General features: G+C 32.4%; 1 protein-coding gene across 1 annotated transcript in view; it reads right to left on the reverse strand.

The window, feature by feature from the left end:
• The window catches only part of DDX10 (DEAD-box helicase 10), a 245,600-nt gene that overhangs the window by 97,648 nt on the left and 132,023 nt on the right, over window positions 1–15,929 (reverse strand). The window contains exons 14-15 of the mRNA XM_074304323.1: window positions 2,652–2,768; window positions 876–1,037 (exon numbers count right to left, since the gene is read on the reverse strand). Coding sequence (XP_074160424.1) covers window positions 876–1,037; window positions 2,652–2,768 — 279 coding nt within the window. The remainder of the gene's footprint in view (window positions 1–875; window positions 1,038–2,651; window positions 2,769–15,929) is intronic.

Genomic DNA, 15,929 nt, shown 5'->3' on the forward strand with positions numbered 1-15,929 from the left:
TTTATAGCAAGAATTTCTCATAAAGTTCTCATTTATCAAATAGATAATGAACTGAGTCAAATTTAGAAGAATACAAGTAATTATGAACAGGCAGTATTCAGATAAAAAAATTTAAAGCTATCATATGGAGAAATGCTATAAATAGCTATGAATTAGAGAAATGCAAATTAAAATAAAATCTTAAGTATTGCCTCATACCTATCAGACTTGCTAATATGACAGAAAAGGAAAATGATAAATGCTCAGGGCGGGAAAAGTTGTTTTCATCTAAGCAACCTATGTCAAAAATTCCTGAAACAACTTACATCTATAACTTGGTGAATTTTCATAAGTTGATCTCAAAACTTAAGTATATTCAGAGGATCAAAAGATCATAGATTTAAAGCTGAGGGAAATTTTAGAAGACATTTTATTCAATACCATCATTTTACTAATGAAGAAATTGAGGTCATCAGTAGGGAGCTGACTTAATCAAGATCAATTACTCTTGATATTTATTTTAAAATATACAAAGAAGTATAGGAATATAGGAACATACAAAGTAGGAATATACAAAGTGAATATAATGATGCAAATGTAAAGAACAAAAACCTAAAATTTAATGCTGTGACATTAAATGATCAAACTTAGTGCTGAAGAATGGAAAAGAAATTGTATCTCTCTTCCTTCTGTACAGATAAAATATTGCATATCCTGTCAGCTTTGTGTTAGTTTTGCCAAACTGTTTTTATTTTTCTTCCTTTTTATTCTTTGCTACAAGGAATGGCTCAGAATGCTTGTGGGAAGGTGAAGGGAAGCAATATATATAGAAATAAAGATGAGATAAAAACAAAGTTTATAAATCAATTTTTAAAATAATAAAATACAGTGTTTACCCTATGTTTTGCTTTAATTTTCTTTCTGTATTCTTCTTTGTCAAATTTGTCCTCTTCTTTCAGTCTTTCCTTTGCTTTTTCCAAGTTGATGCCAGCACATTCATCTTCTTCCTCAATTTTGTTCACATTGGATTTCTGTATAGGTGGCCACTGCTGAATTAACTGTTAATTCAAAAAGAAGATATCAGTAAACTTTATCATTCAGTATGACAATCATTCATTCAAACTAAAACTGACATATAAACAACAAAGAATTTTTGCTATAATACCTTTGTTTCTTAAGCTTTCTGTACATCTATTTGCTTGGCCCTAGAGGGCAGAACTAGGTAAAAGTTAAAAAGAAGCAGGTTTAGAACATCATGTACAGAAGAAAAAAAATTCTTACTAATCACAGCTAACCAGAATTCGGAGATCAGGGCAGTAGGTAACAGGTTCCTTCTTGCTAAAGAGCTTCAAGCAAAGAATGGGTGACTACTCATTGCTGATGTCTTAAAGGATCCTCTTATAAAGATGCAGGATGGTAGCCATTATTCTCTTTCAATTGTGACATTCTGATTCTGATCATGCAATACTGAAGCAAGTATATGAAACTGAACAAGAGTACAAAGCTAGATCTTATAAATGGTACAAAATGAATATTTTTAGTGACTAAACAAAACCTTTATTCTGACACCACAAGGCAAAAGATTTAACTGAGGCCAGTATTTTAGTTTATGTAATATAGTAAGATTTGAATGGGTTCTCTTGCAAATAGCATGATTTGATTTTTATCTGGCATGTTTTTTGCAAAGAGAATTTGGAAAGCTGATACAAATTTAAACTATGGCTCATGAAACAAAATTCTCAAAAGAAATTTTTTTTTTTTTTTAAATGAGGCAATTGGAGTCAAGTGACTTGCCCAGGGTGACACAGCTAGGAAGTATTAAGTGTCTGAGGGCAGATTTAAACTTAGGTCCTCCTGACTTCAAGGTTGGTGCTCTATCTACTGTGCCACCTAGCTGCCCCCAAAAGAAATCTTCTAATTGTTATTTATTGAAAAATACACATATCTGAGGCAGATTAAAGCTACATGCTTTAATCTAACATGAAAGGACTATATGAACATTATTTACTCCTCTGATGATGGCATATGTAAAATCTGGATACTTTATTGACTTAATCAAAGCTATATTTTGCTATTCTGATATTAGCTAGTAGCACAGTTGCAAGCTTGACTGAAACATTAGACTTAAGAATAAGAAAACTGGGGTTCTACTCTTGGTTCTGCCATAAACTCACCAGATGATATTTGGCTTGTGACATCACTTCTCTGATCCTCTGTTCATTCATATGAAAAATGAGGCATGAACATAATATCATTATAATGCCTTTAGCATTAGATTTCTATAATTCTGTGACATATTGTGTGCTTTCCTTAGTTTTCAGTTACTTTGTACAAAGACAAAGAACAGAAAATGAAGATAGCTATATTTAAGAAGCATAGATATATGTTCATCATCTCTTTATTTCTTTTGGGATAAGATAAGACACTATAAAATAAAGTTTGTTTTAAAGAGACAGAATATAGAAGACAATTTTGTTATTCTTATTGGGCTTGTAGTCATTTTAAAGGAAGTTTCACTTTCCTGTATTACAACATATAGTTCAGAAAACACTCCCATATGTGGTCTAGAAATTACATGTTATATATATAGGTAATAAATACTCAAGTAAGTTAGGTACACTGATTCTTCCTGTTCTGAATAAGATATCTGGCAGATATTGGCAGAATCTTACCTCTCCCTCTTCTGTAAAGGTGACTTTTGTATTCACTTTAAATTTCCTTTTCATCACTTTTTTTGCTTCTGTCACTTTGGTTGCTTTTTTCTTGATACTAGAATTAGGTGGTTTCTTCTGTGTAAAAAGAGAAAGATAAAAGACATAATTGACCAAAGAGTTATTTTATGAAAATAATCGATCATTTGGCTATGTTCTTTCCTACGTGGATAAGTCATTAGGAAATTAAGCATCTAAAAACAGTTTAAGACTCAAAATGGAAAGGGCTGGCTTGGGAAGCAGTGAGTTTTCTGCAACTAGATATGCTTCTGTGGAAGTCAAATAATTATCAGTGATAGACAAGATGGCCTTTAAGTTCCCTTTCACATAGAAGGTCTTAGGAAATATTGAGTAAGCCCAAATAAAAACATTTTTACATGTATGTGATGTTCTGAACAACAGGAAAGATAAATGCACAGAATTGTAAAATAAAACACTATTTTGAATTAACTCAATTTCTCAGGTGTGAATGTTATTTCAAAGAGAGCAAAGATAGGAGAAGAATAAATACTTAAGTAGTAAAATATAATATAAAATACAATTGCAACCCAACATCTCTATCCTTCAGAATGTATACATTTAAGCAACCACAAATACTTAATATTTGACTCTAAACAACCAATCCTTAAAAGGTGGCAATGCTTAAAGGATCACAGTTTAGTCCAACCCCGTTCAGGGAAAACATTTAAAATCAATGAAAGTCAACACATTTTAAAAGTTATATCAGTAAGGCAAAGTCATGCTGCTTTGTGGCTAAGCAAACTGATCAAAAAATCATGAGAAGATATTGCAAAGAAAAACAAAAGATTGTAAGTGATAGATGCAACTGTTATCCATCAATACTGTTATCTCAATACTTAGGACAACCCTGAACTTTGAATGACTTTGAAAGGAAACAGAGAAAGATGATTAATTCCCAACTTAGCAGGAGTTTATTACGTTTATGTAGAACTTAATAACACTAACAAACACCAGTATTTCTAAAATTCTATAACAGACTAACCAAAACACTTGTACATAAATGAGTAAGTACTGTATGGAGGCAATAACATACTTAATATGTAAGAATGGGCTAGTCTCTCACTATGTACTAGACTAAAAACATATTCTTATCTGAAAGGATAGAATTTTGCAGATAGGAGTCTTTTTGTTCTTCTTAAATGACTGGGTCCTGGAGATTATCATATAAGTTGGAAAAGTTAATAACCATTTACATAATTAATGAGTAATGTTTTAATACTGCACAAACAAATACACTAAATCTAAGATTAAAAGGTAAACAAGTGTCCCCAAATACATATGCATTAAGTTTCTCCAATAAAGGTATTTCTAAGATATGTAAAGAACTTATTCAATTTCATAAGAAAAAAAGAGTCAGTCCTCAACTAATAGGCAAAAAATAAGAATCAGTAGTTCTTTAGGAAAGAAAATTCAAGCTATCTGTAGCAATATAAAAAAGTTCTCCAAATCACTACAAGTTAAAGAATCAGAAATTAAAACAAAACATTCCACCTCATATTCATCGAAGTGGCAAAAATAATGAAAAAGTAAAATGATAAAAATTGGAAGGGCAGTGGAAAAATAAATAGGCAAAAATGATATATTATTAATGGAGTTATGAATGGGTATAAACATTCTAGAAAGTAATCGGTAACTATACACAAAGAGTTTCCAAACAATGTGTGTTGTCTGACCTACTTATATATCACTGCTGTGTAACTATCTAAAAGAGATCAAAGTAAAAAGGAAATGTCTTTCAAGTATAAAAATATATCTTTGTACTATAAAAATTTTAAATTTAATCTCTTTATGGTAACAAAAAGCTGAAAACTAAGAGAATGTCCACCAACTGAGGAATGGCTGAATAAATAGCAATTCATGAATATGATGGAGAGTGATTATACAACAAATTATGGAAAAACATGATTTCAAAAAGACACAAAAAGATTTAAATTGACTGATGCAGATTGAAGGGAGCAGAATCTGAATAACAATGTATACTATAACATCAATATTATAAAAATGAACAGTTTGAAGAACATTATTATAAACAATGAAGCTAGTAGAACTAGAAGAAAAATGTATAAAACAAAAACTCATGAAAACTGTAAGAGCTATATTCAATACAATGACCATTCATTTATTCCAAGAAACAGATTAAATCTGAAAGGTGATAGATTTAGGATTCAGGATGAAAAAAAAAAAAGTTTGTACATAATTACTGAATTTCTCTTATTTGACCAATCACATTTGTTACAAGAAATTTACTTTACTTTCCCTTTTCCTCCCAAATGGAAAAAAATAGAAGGACTAGAAAATAGACTTGTATTAATTTGAAAAATAGAAGGGGATGGATTGCTGCTATATGTGTGAAATATTACATGTACTATCAAATGAGATCATTGTATTATTCATTTTATTTATTTCACTTTGCTACAAGAGACCTCTCACATAATCTGTGAATGTCTCTAACATAAAAATATATCAATAAAATATTATAAACATTAAATCAACTAGGAAACAAGTGAGGAAAAAATAGGTCCTTTGAACTATTATTAGTTGCTGTCTACTTCACTGAATTATCTTGTATTTATGCATCTTTGTCAATATGAATTATTGGAAAGCAAGGCTCATTTTTTTTTATTTTGCTTTTTTTCAAAATAATGACTCCAGTGCCTACACAATATGTTGTACACAAGCGGGCACTTAAAAATGGCTCTTTAAATGAGGTGAGTAGAATTTACAGTATGATAATGAGCATGCAAAATAACAAAAAAGGAACACAAATCAATAATTTTGCCCAATGCAAGTTAGATTTTTTTAAATGCTGATGCAGGAGGTATTCTAAAATTCTTAGTGCAACTTGAATTTTTAATATCTTAAAATTAAGAGGTGAGGAATTGTTACTGTAAATATTTTAACAGCCAAATTTATGCTTGTATTGTGGTTTAAGTTCTCAAACATAGCACCATCACAAATTATTGTACTTTCTACCTGTCTTTAAATCAAGTTACTATTACTTACACTTTACTTTACTGTGACCAAAAATTATATGAAGATGAAAAAGAATTTAATTTTATTTCTCCACTTCTGAGGACACAAATCAATTTATAATCAAGAAACTAGTGATATTTGCTCTCCAATAGAAATTTATGAGAAAAATGAGATGTAGTTCTAAAGAGTCATATTTTACAGTAAACCTATATCAGTAAGCCATGCTTCTAAAAGCAGAACTAAAAAACCAAACCATTTATTAACATCATCTTAAAGCCAACAAATCTTTAGGAAAAACTTAATTTAAGTAGAGGAATTAATGTTTGGTTCCCATTCAACTTCTACTTTTTTTTTTTTTTGGTAAAACTCAGTTTTCTAAATGGAGGGGTTGAAATACAAAAATCCAGGGAATCAAATTTGGAAGGGACCTCAAAATCAATCTAATCCAACCACTTCAGAAAACTTTTTTTTTTCCTCTTGTGGTCAGATGAAATTTGTCTTCTTATATAACTTCTTATAACATTCTCCTCCTTCCCCCTTCCCCCACCTCAGTTAATTCCTAGTTCTACAATCTTGGGACAAGCAGAAAAAAAGGCTATCACACTTTCTCATTAAAACTCTTCAAATATTTGAAAAGACCAATTCTAATCTCTCTAGAGCCTCTCTTTATTGAAGTAAAAATGCCCATGTCCTTCAACCAAAATTCATAAAACATAGTTTCATATCCCTTTATTATCCTTGTTACCCTCTCTCAATGATTTCCAGCAGACTGAATGACAATGAATGTAAAGTACTCAGAAGAAAGCAAAGCACCTTACATGCATTATTTCATTTGAGCTTCTACTTAGAGGAGGGTATTGTAGGTATTAATATTTTAACAGAAGAAAAAATTGACTTCGAGAGGGTAAGTATTGGTCCACTACCACCCATGTATTAAGTGTCCAAAGTAGTGTATGAGCCCCAAATAATTCCAAAATGGTGTAGAGGATAGAGCACTAAACTAAACATCAGGAAAACCCCAGTTCAAATTCTGCCTTAGATTCTTATTAGTTTTCTGATCCTAAGCAAGTGTCTGTCAGCCTTAGTTTCAACTGTAAAATGGAGAAAATAATAGACATTTGAAAAAATGTTTTTCACAGTACCTGGTTTATTGTAGGCACTTAATAAATGCTTGTTTCCTTCCAGTATTTATCATATTGATGCCTTTCCTAAAATTTAGCTCCCAAAATTGAACACAATATCGAATAATAATCTGCAACAGTTTAAAGAAAAAAACCTCTGAAAGACTTATGAACTCTAAGAAATGAAATGACCAACCAGAGTATCAATGACACAAAGATAATGTACCCAAAAAACAAATTAATACAGACATTTTGTACAAAGCCATTGTGGGGATTTATTTTACTTTTCTATGCACATTTTCTACAAGGGCTTTATTTTATTTTTTGCAAATAGAGAAAGGTAAGTGGAATGAAGGGAAGGAGAATATGTGATTAGAGACAGGGGCCCTCCTTCTTCATAGCCCCCATTAACAAAAACCAAGCAGGGAAGATAATATATAATAATCTGACCAATCAACTCTTACAAAAGTGCTGCAAGGATAAAACGAGATAATAGACATCATAGTTTATTAAAGCATTATATAGCCTTTACAATAAAATTCTATGATTTCAGTGAAATGGATATACTCTCCACTAAAACAGTTAATAACTCTTTCATACCACCTCCATTTTACCTGTGGACAACTTTCTTGTGATGAGCCTGCTATACAATTAACTATTTAGTCTTCAAACATAAGCACAGAATCTGTCTCCATCCTGTAGTTGAAACTCTTCCAAATTCCAACTTGGTGGAATATGCCAAAGCTTCAGTTTTTCTAGCACAGGCTTAGAGAAATCATGCAAATTTCTACCCTCTATCAAAACTTTGAGGATGATTTTAGGGGAACTATATATTTTGAGTTATTGACAAATTACTATTGTATATGATAGGACTTTCTTCAGTTCTTCCCAAATCTAGTCTCCTTTAAAGAGAACTGTCCCAGTTCTTTGGAATACCTCTTTTAGATCTGTACCAGCTTGTCCATCACCCCCATAAAATTTTCCACGGAGAATTGAAGACAAAAGCAAGACAAAGAATTAGTTTCCACTAGAGCCTCAAAGATCAAAGTCCTACCTCTCACATGGCTGGCTCTATGAACCTGAAGAAAGTACCTTTACTTCTCAATGTTTTAAGGCAACTCTGAAAGACTCTTAAGTTATATAGAAGACACTGATTTGAAATATCAAAGGGAATTTTCTTTCCTGGGAGTTCTGGGAGTTAAATCACAGGACCAAAATAATGGAGACAGACAGACACACACACACACACACAGAAAGACACACTTGGAGTTTAGTTTGAAGTTTGGTTTATAAATTTATTATTAAATTTAATTTATTCCCATTTTCAAAATGAGGATAGTAATTGCTGTGGTTTGGAGAAATATTCATTTGTATCCCTACTCTAGTACAGTCAGTATTAATCAATTTGATATGATTCCATAGAGGTGATATAATTTCTATTATAATAATCCCCAGAATTGTACTGAGCAGCAAATTGTAAGTTCACTTCCTTAATCACAGGAATTTAAGTAAAGGCCCTTCATCCTTGTTTTTCCTTGTCATGGAATGCAAATTTAGTGTGGCAGAAGTGAATAAATTATATGGAAAATCTTCCAATTTGTTTTTGCACCTCTGGACCATTCTCTCTTGTCCAACAAGAGCAGGTTATTATCTTGTAGACACCTTAGTTAGTGGAGGTACCCCATGCTTCACCCATTCTATAATCTCTCCTGCCATGTCATTTTTGGCCCTCAAGAGCAAGGTCTATCAACCAATAAGATTCTGTATTTTACTACGCCTGTTTTGCATTTCTAGGTCTCAAATTCTATAAATACAAGATCCTGGAAGAATCAGACATCTAAGATTGTGAGGATGATCTGAGATCCACTTCAATAATTTCAATACCCATAGCACCTAATCTCAAATGGCTCTTATGGAGCTCAAAGGAGATAAACTTCATATAATAATTGTCATTATCACTATCATTATTACTATTAAGATACAGTCTGGAAAAGTCAATCCATTATTTCAGTCAGTTGAGAACTTAAATAAGATGTATAAACAATGTCCCTAATTAGATTCTTCTGGGTTCTTAGGTTCTTTTTATTGTTTCATCCTTAATCCTCTACTTCATCCATAATTTAAACCTATAAAGTGTTTAATATTATCAACTAAAAGATATAGAAATATTTAAAACATTGCAAACAATGAGAAAGCCACTCTTTTTTAACTGAGTAGAAGAGGCTAAACTCTGAAATTTTTGGCAATCTAACACTCTCATCAAAGTAAAGGGCTACAAAATATCATCAGCTGAAAGAAAAAAGGTTTTAGTGTAGAGGCATGCAAAATTTTTTCAATAATAGACCATGTGATCAAAGAGATATGAATCTCATGAATATTTTACAAATATGATTTCTAATTAATCTAAGCCTGTATTAGCATGACACCTAGTGGCAACCATTTATACAAAAGTAGCAGTGTGAAGGAAGAGAGTTAGGAATATGTAGCTATGATTTCAGATACATAGGTATTCCTTCCAACAGTGCAGCTTGCAACACATCCATGTTTTATCCTCTACTATGATTCTTATTCATATTTTCTCCCAAAGGAAGGTGTGCTACAGGCTAGATTTCTTGAAAATATAAAGCAGTCTACTTCCTCTTCTAGAAGAATATGTTTCTAATCTTATCCTTTCATCATGTTTCTCCTAAGCAATTCTTGTTCATCAGAGGCTAGAGACTACACCATTTCATGCAACTCCCTATTTATCGGTTCCATGCCCCACACCTTTAATTCTTCAGAAATTATTTTTATTTTGTGACTCTCAGATACAATATCACTGAAAGAATATTGATATTAAAAGTTGGTTTTTGTTTGGGGGTAAATTTGGGATAATCAAAAGCACTCTTAAGTTCCCCAAAAGCAATTCTTCATTTCTCTATTCAATTTTGGATACAGTTTATTATCTATCTTCAAGGTGTATCTAAAATATATATTCTAATCAACTGGCTCTAAGAAATGTCTATCAAATTTCATGGTATTCAGAGTATGGAAACAGACATTCTTCACCTACCTAGTATTTTCTGTATGAAGAAACAATGAATTCTTTTGAACGATTTTGGATTTCATTTAAAAGGTTCTATATTGCTGAGGTTTAATATATCAGAACAATACCATCTGCAATATGGAGCATTTGGAGTCCATTACTATAAATGGCACCACAAAAGTTTTAGTTAAGTTTTAAGCTACTGATGCTTAATAAGCTTTCATAAAACATGTATGTGGACCACATTTCCCCATCTCATAGAAGATGTCCTGAAAGGTTCAAATGAAAGAGGAACAAAAGGTATCCCAAAAGAGCTTCAATTAGCTTAAACTTTAATAGCTTCAAACAACACTAAGATTCATAGAACACCCTATATATATGAAATTTCCCCTTACATTTAGACTCAGTACAGGATATCTTCCATGATTGGACAAAAACAGCCAACATACATCTGTCACCCTTTTTTATTGCTCACTTTATATTAACCATGTGTCACAATAAAACTCTCTCTCTTACTACATTTCTCTTAAAACTACTACACGGGAGACAATTCCTGAAATATAGTCATAAAAGATGGCACTTTCCATTAGTAAATCAATTTTTTTTTTATTGTAAACAATATATAGGAAGTAGGGTATCTTGTATTCCTTACAAATTTTAGTTAATTGTATCACTATGAAGATCTAGCCTGTTATTAAAAAAAAAAGCCACAAAAATATATCTATACCTTTGATACAAATCTAGGGAGGAAAGGAGAGAACATAATAAACAATGGCTAGATAGTATACACAGACTGGGAGTCGTGAACAGCTATAAACTGTTTGAATATAGAATAAAGAGGAAAAAAAATAGAGCAGAGCATGAAAGATAAATTACAATCAGATTATAGTGGATCTTAAATACAGACTAAGGATTTCTGTCTTTATTTGGTAAACAACACTGCAAAGTTTCTGAGTAATAAGCAAAATCACACATGTACTAGGAAAAGGATATGAGACTTCTAAATGTCTACTGAATCCTTCATCTCTCTACCTGAATATTCTACTAAAACTTAAATTCAAATACCTCAAGTGGCAAGCAAAATGGAATGACTCATCTCTCTACTTCCAGTTCTATTATTCTCTATTCCTTACTACTTCTATTTCTAGACTTGAGATCAGGAAGAGCTAGATGAATATTCTATCTTGATCTCTATTCAGTGATGGGTTATCAGAACCTTTTTAGGATTCAATTTTCTTCCTTATAAAACAGAGCTAACATTACTCCTCAAAGTTGTCATCAGGTTCAAAAGGAAAAAGCAAATTTTAAAGCACAATGCTTCTAGGATAAAGTATAAACTTCTATACTTGACATTCCTCCTGTCTCTTCAGATTGATTATATATTACTTCCCTTCATTCAATCTACAATTCAGGCACCCTGGCCTTCTTTCTTTTCCCTCTACAAATTCCAACTCTTGTCCTCTAGCCTTTGTTGGATCTCCCATTTCTGCAATGTTCTCCACCTTCATACTTTAGAACCCTTAGCGCTTTCAAAGTTCAGCTCCAGTGTCCTACTCCTAGAGGAGGCCTTTCCTGATTGCTCATTAAAAACCACTATACATATATATATATATATATATATATATATGTATGTATGTATGTATACACACACACACACACACATATACATACACACATACATACATTTTTTGGTACATATTTTTCTTTCCTATGACAGAATATAAGTTCCTTAAGGGCAGGAACCATTTAATTTTTGGCTTTGAGACCAGCATGTTAGAATGAATTATTGTAGAAATGTCCTTTCTTCACTACATATTATAAACTCCCTGAGTAAAAGGAACTCCTTATTTCATTTTTCTGTATGCCAACTGAATCCCTCCAATATGGCAGATGATCAATAAATTAAAGCTGTCATCATTACAATGTTCTCATTTTATCTTTAATAACTATAAAGATTCATCCGTAAGACAGAATCTCAGAGTTGCTACCTATGATAAAAGGGAGATTCGTAGACCATTATTTCAGTTAATAAATTTTTCCTTGGCTAATAAAACTGATCAGTATCCTACCTTACATATAAATAATTCTCTAAGATACCACATACATAAATTCACAAATATATTTCCTTTATTCTTTAACAACATTATAGAACCCATCATGTTTTGCCCTAGGAATACAATTTGAACCTGCCACTTTTAATTAATCTTTCCATATTAGGAAACAGACAGCTGAAAGCAAATTGGAAAAATGGAATCTGATACACACTTTTTTAGCTTTTTTTTCCACTACAGATAATAAGCAATGGCAGTATCAGTTTCATGTTAGGTAGTTTCCAAACTGAAACTAAATTTCTCTCCTCCTCTCTGCACTTTATAGAATTATTTTAGAATTTATGAGACATATGTACAAAACTAGAAGCAGCAATAAGAGAAGGTGATTTCTCTAATAATAAATATCAAAACATATTGAAAATTTCACAATTTGTTATGGTCTTTAATTTGTCACACTCCAGGAGCCCAGCCTTCATTAATTCTCTATCATGAGTTACACTTAACATTTTAGAATAATAAGACAAATGAAAACACTGCAAATGCATACTTCTGGATCAAGAAGGCAGATCTTACTGATCATTTAGAGAAATTTTAAAGATGCAATTCAATTCAACTAATATTTGTTAAGTGCCCACTATGTGCAAGGCATTAAAAAAACAATGAGTAGAATTAGAACAATTTCCTATTTTTCTAATTCATTTTCTAGCTAGAGAGAAAAAGCCTTTTTCTTTGTAAAGGTTTTAATAATACTATCACTTCATTTTTCACAGACTTGCAGAACTTCAGAGCAGGAAGGGAAGATTTTAGTCCATTTCATCCCTGAAAAAGAACCCCCACTTAATCAATGACCATCCTGCTTTTATAACACTTCCACAATCTCCTAAAGCAGATAATTCCACTTTAGTATAAAGTTCTAACTTAGAATTTTCTTGACATCAGGTCTCAAAGTGTCACAGTTTACAATATTAACCTATTTACGGCGTCTAGTTATTGCTCTCAGGAGGCTAAAGAATAAGTGAAATTCCCTTTCTGAAATACTGAAATAATTTGAAGACAGGTATATTCCATCTTTTCAATGTAAAAATTCAGACTTCCTTCTGATCTATTTGGCACCAACTAGATGCAAAGTAACACTCCTCTCAAGCAAGTTATCTATTGAGGAAATCCTGGAAGAATAAAGAATAGAATAAAAAGCAGACTAAGCAGGAAGCAGAGAAGCTAAAAGTCCAAGCTCTCAAGGAAAGGGGCCTCTCTATTCCCTGATCATATACTCTGGATAGATATTAGATGTTCTGCTGTGAACCTTGCTCTCCTCAGAGCAGAGTCAGTCACTGGAATTTAACTGATACAATAGTTATTTTTTCATTAGACTGAAGCCTACAGAGTTTTGGGAAATGGTTTTATTTCAGATTCTCAGTTTCACAATTGTGCCATCAAAAAATCATGTGGCCTTATTTTTTTCTCAACAAAATCACTGTATAAAAAGACATGGACTTTTTTCATACATGGCTGTGGAGCCAAGAGATTACTTCCACTAGGCTTTATGGGAAAATTTATTCACTTGTAAATAAAATATGAGTCTTTTTTAAAAAAAAGTGTATGTGTGTGACAGAGAGAAAGAGAGACTGATGGCCAAGTCAAGAAGACTCATCTTCATTAGATCAAATCCAGTCTAAGACATATACAGAGCTGTGTGATCCTAGGAAAGTCACTTAATCCCTGTTTCCCTCAATTCCTCAAATGTAAAATAATTTGGGGAAGGAAATGGCAAACCATTGCAGTATCTTTGCCAAATAAACTCTAAATGGAATCAGGAACAATCAGATATGACATGAACATAACATTAGCAGTCACTTGGTATAAACTAATTGTAATAAAAAATTTTTTAAACCCAAATCTCAAAATAAGTAATGAGAGACAATATTACTGTATTATTTCAGGATGGAAGAGAAGTCTTCAGGAACTGCCAATCAGAAGTTAATAACTATAATCTACTAGCAACAAATTATACCACTGATATCAGGTCTTTTCCATGACCACAATATTTTAAGGTGTTTAGATTTCTCAACTAGATGAGAGAATCACTAATACTTGCTCTCTGTGGTTCAAAATCCCCTGTTATTTTTACAAAGCTATTGACATTGAGCTATTTGGTTTGTGTCTAGACCAAAGCAGGAGCTAAATGAGTACAATTACTGCTTTAAGTCACACTATGGAAGGTACACCTTACTCCATCAGCACAATGACATGCTAGATTTGAAAGATTTTAGATTTTAGAAGAATATGACATAATAGGAAAATTCAAATTAAAGTAACAACTTGCTATAACAAAGGTTTACTGTAAAACTGCAAGTAATTTAAAATTAATCATCTATATTTTCCTAGTCATGACATTAAAAAAAAAAAAAAAAAAAAAACCTAAACTGTTCTGGTTATGTGAACAAATGTATATTAAACTTGGAAAAAAAGTTGTCAGGCCTTCATCTTTTCTCTGAAGTTAATGGTCTTTCCAAAGGGAATCAAGAAGACTTATATAAATGGCAAAATTTTATTTTTCTAAAACACATAGATACCCTTAGGGGAAAAAAAATAGAATTGTCTCTTTTAAAAGGACCACAGAACTTGAGTTAATTTTTTGAACTTCAGAGTTTATGTTTCAAAGATGACACACAATGGAAAACAAATATTTTAGTTTCTATTATTTCATCATGGTACTATATATTTCAGTTAATGAAAACCCTAGAATACTTATTTTGCTGCTTACTTCATTTATCCAAATCTTGAAATATTAGGAAGTCATCAAATGTTAACTCTCTCCAGGGTCTTTGCTCTCCCTCTCTCCAATTTTAAGTGGCAATTGTGCTACTTAGTAGGCAGGTAGGTGGCACAGTAAGAGAGCTGGGTCTGAAGTCAGGAAGACCTGAGTTCAATGGTGACCTCACATGGGTAACTAGCTATGCAACCCCTGGGAAGTTATTAAACTTGTCTGCCTCAATTTTCTCAAGTCTAAAAATCTCTCCTTTCCAAGGTTGCTATAAGGATCAAATGGGATAATAGTTGTAAAGCACTGAGCACAGTGTCTGGCCAGTCGGTAGGCTCTATATTGTTAGGTTCTTACTAAATGCTGTGGATGTCAATTTGTAACGTGCTGTTGTCTCCAGAAGCTGCCGATTGCTCTCTGGGAGATCTGCTGTGTCAACTCAAATCTTCTTCCTGTAGAGAGCCGACTTCCCTTCCTGCAGAGAGCAGCCTCAAGTCTTGTCCAGACAAAACTCCCTCTTTCCTCCAGAGCTGCCCTCTTTTATCCTCCCAGAGAATGGGCGTGGGATAAAGCAAGGGCTTCTGGGAAAAATTACTTCAAGCTATGAACTTGCTCCTCCTAAGCATGCAAGCTCCTCCCCAGGAATTCACAAGTAAAACTCCCAGTCATGGCTGGAACTAGAGAATTGTCAAGTACCGACTTAGCACTTAGTAAGAACTTAATATCTCATTATCTTATTAGCACTTAGTAAGAACCTAACATATATAAATGGTAGCTAGCAGCAGCAGCAGCAGCAGCAGCAGCAATACTAATTTTCTAATCCTGGAAAAGATTCTTAACCATTCTGGGTTATAAAGAAGTTGGATTAGGAGTTCTCTTGGATCTTGGCTTCATCTCTAAGCTTTGATCTTATATGCAACCATATGTATGTATGTACCTGTATGAAAGCATGACCTTCTTCCAAGCTCATACTGAAGCACAAATGGCTAAAACTGAAATTGTCCTCTCACTGTCAAATTCAATGATTTTGATCCTTCTTAACTTCTTTTCATCACTGAATACTTCTCAGTAAGTTTTTCTAACAATATTCTTTGCTGTTTGTTCTCTTTTTGAATATTCCTTCTCAAGTCAGTGATTATTCCTTCTCAGGTCACCTTTGTTGGTTCACCATCAATTAGATACATTTACTATGAGTATCCCCCAAAATTCCTATTTTACTTGGTAAATTCATCAGCCTCTAAGAATTCAATTAGCATTCATAGTAGATTTTTTCTCACAGTTACATAT

Source organism: Sminthopsis crassicaudata, chromosome 3 (genome assembly GCF_048593235.1).
Source record: "Sminthopsis crassicaudata isolate SCR6 chromosome 3, ASM4859323v1, whole genome shotgun sequence".
Classification (NCBI taxonomy): Eukaryota; Metazoa; Chordata; class Mammalia; order Dasyuromorphia; family Dasyuridae; genus Sminthopsis; species Sminthopsis crassicaudata.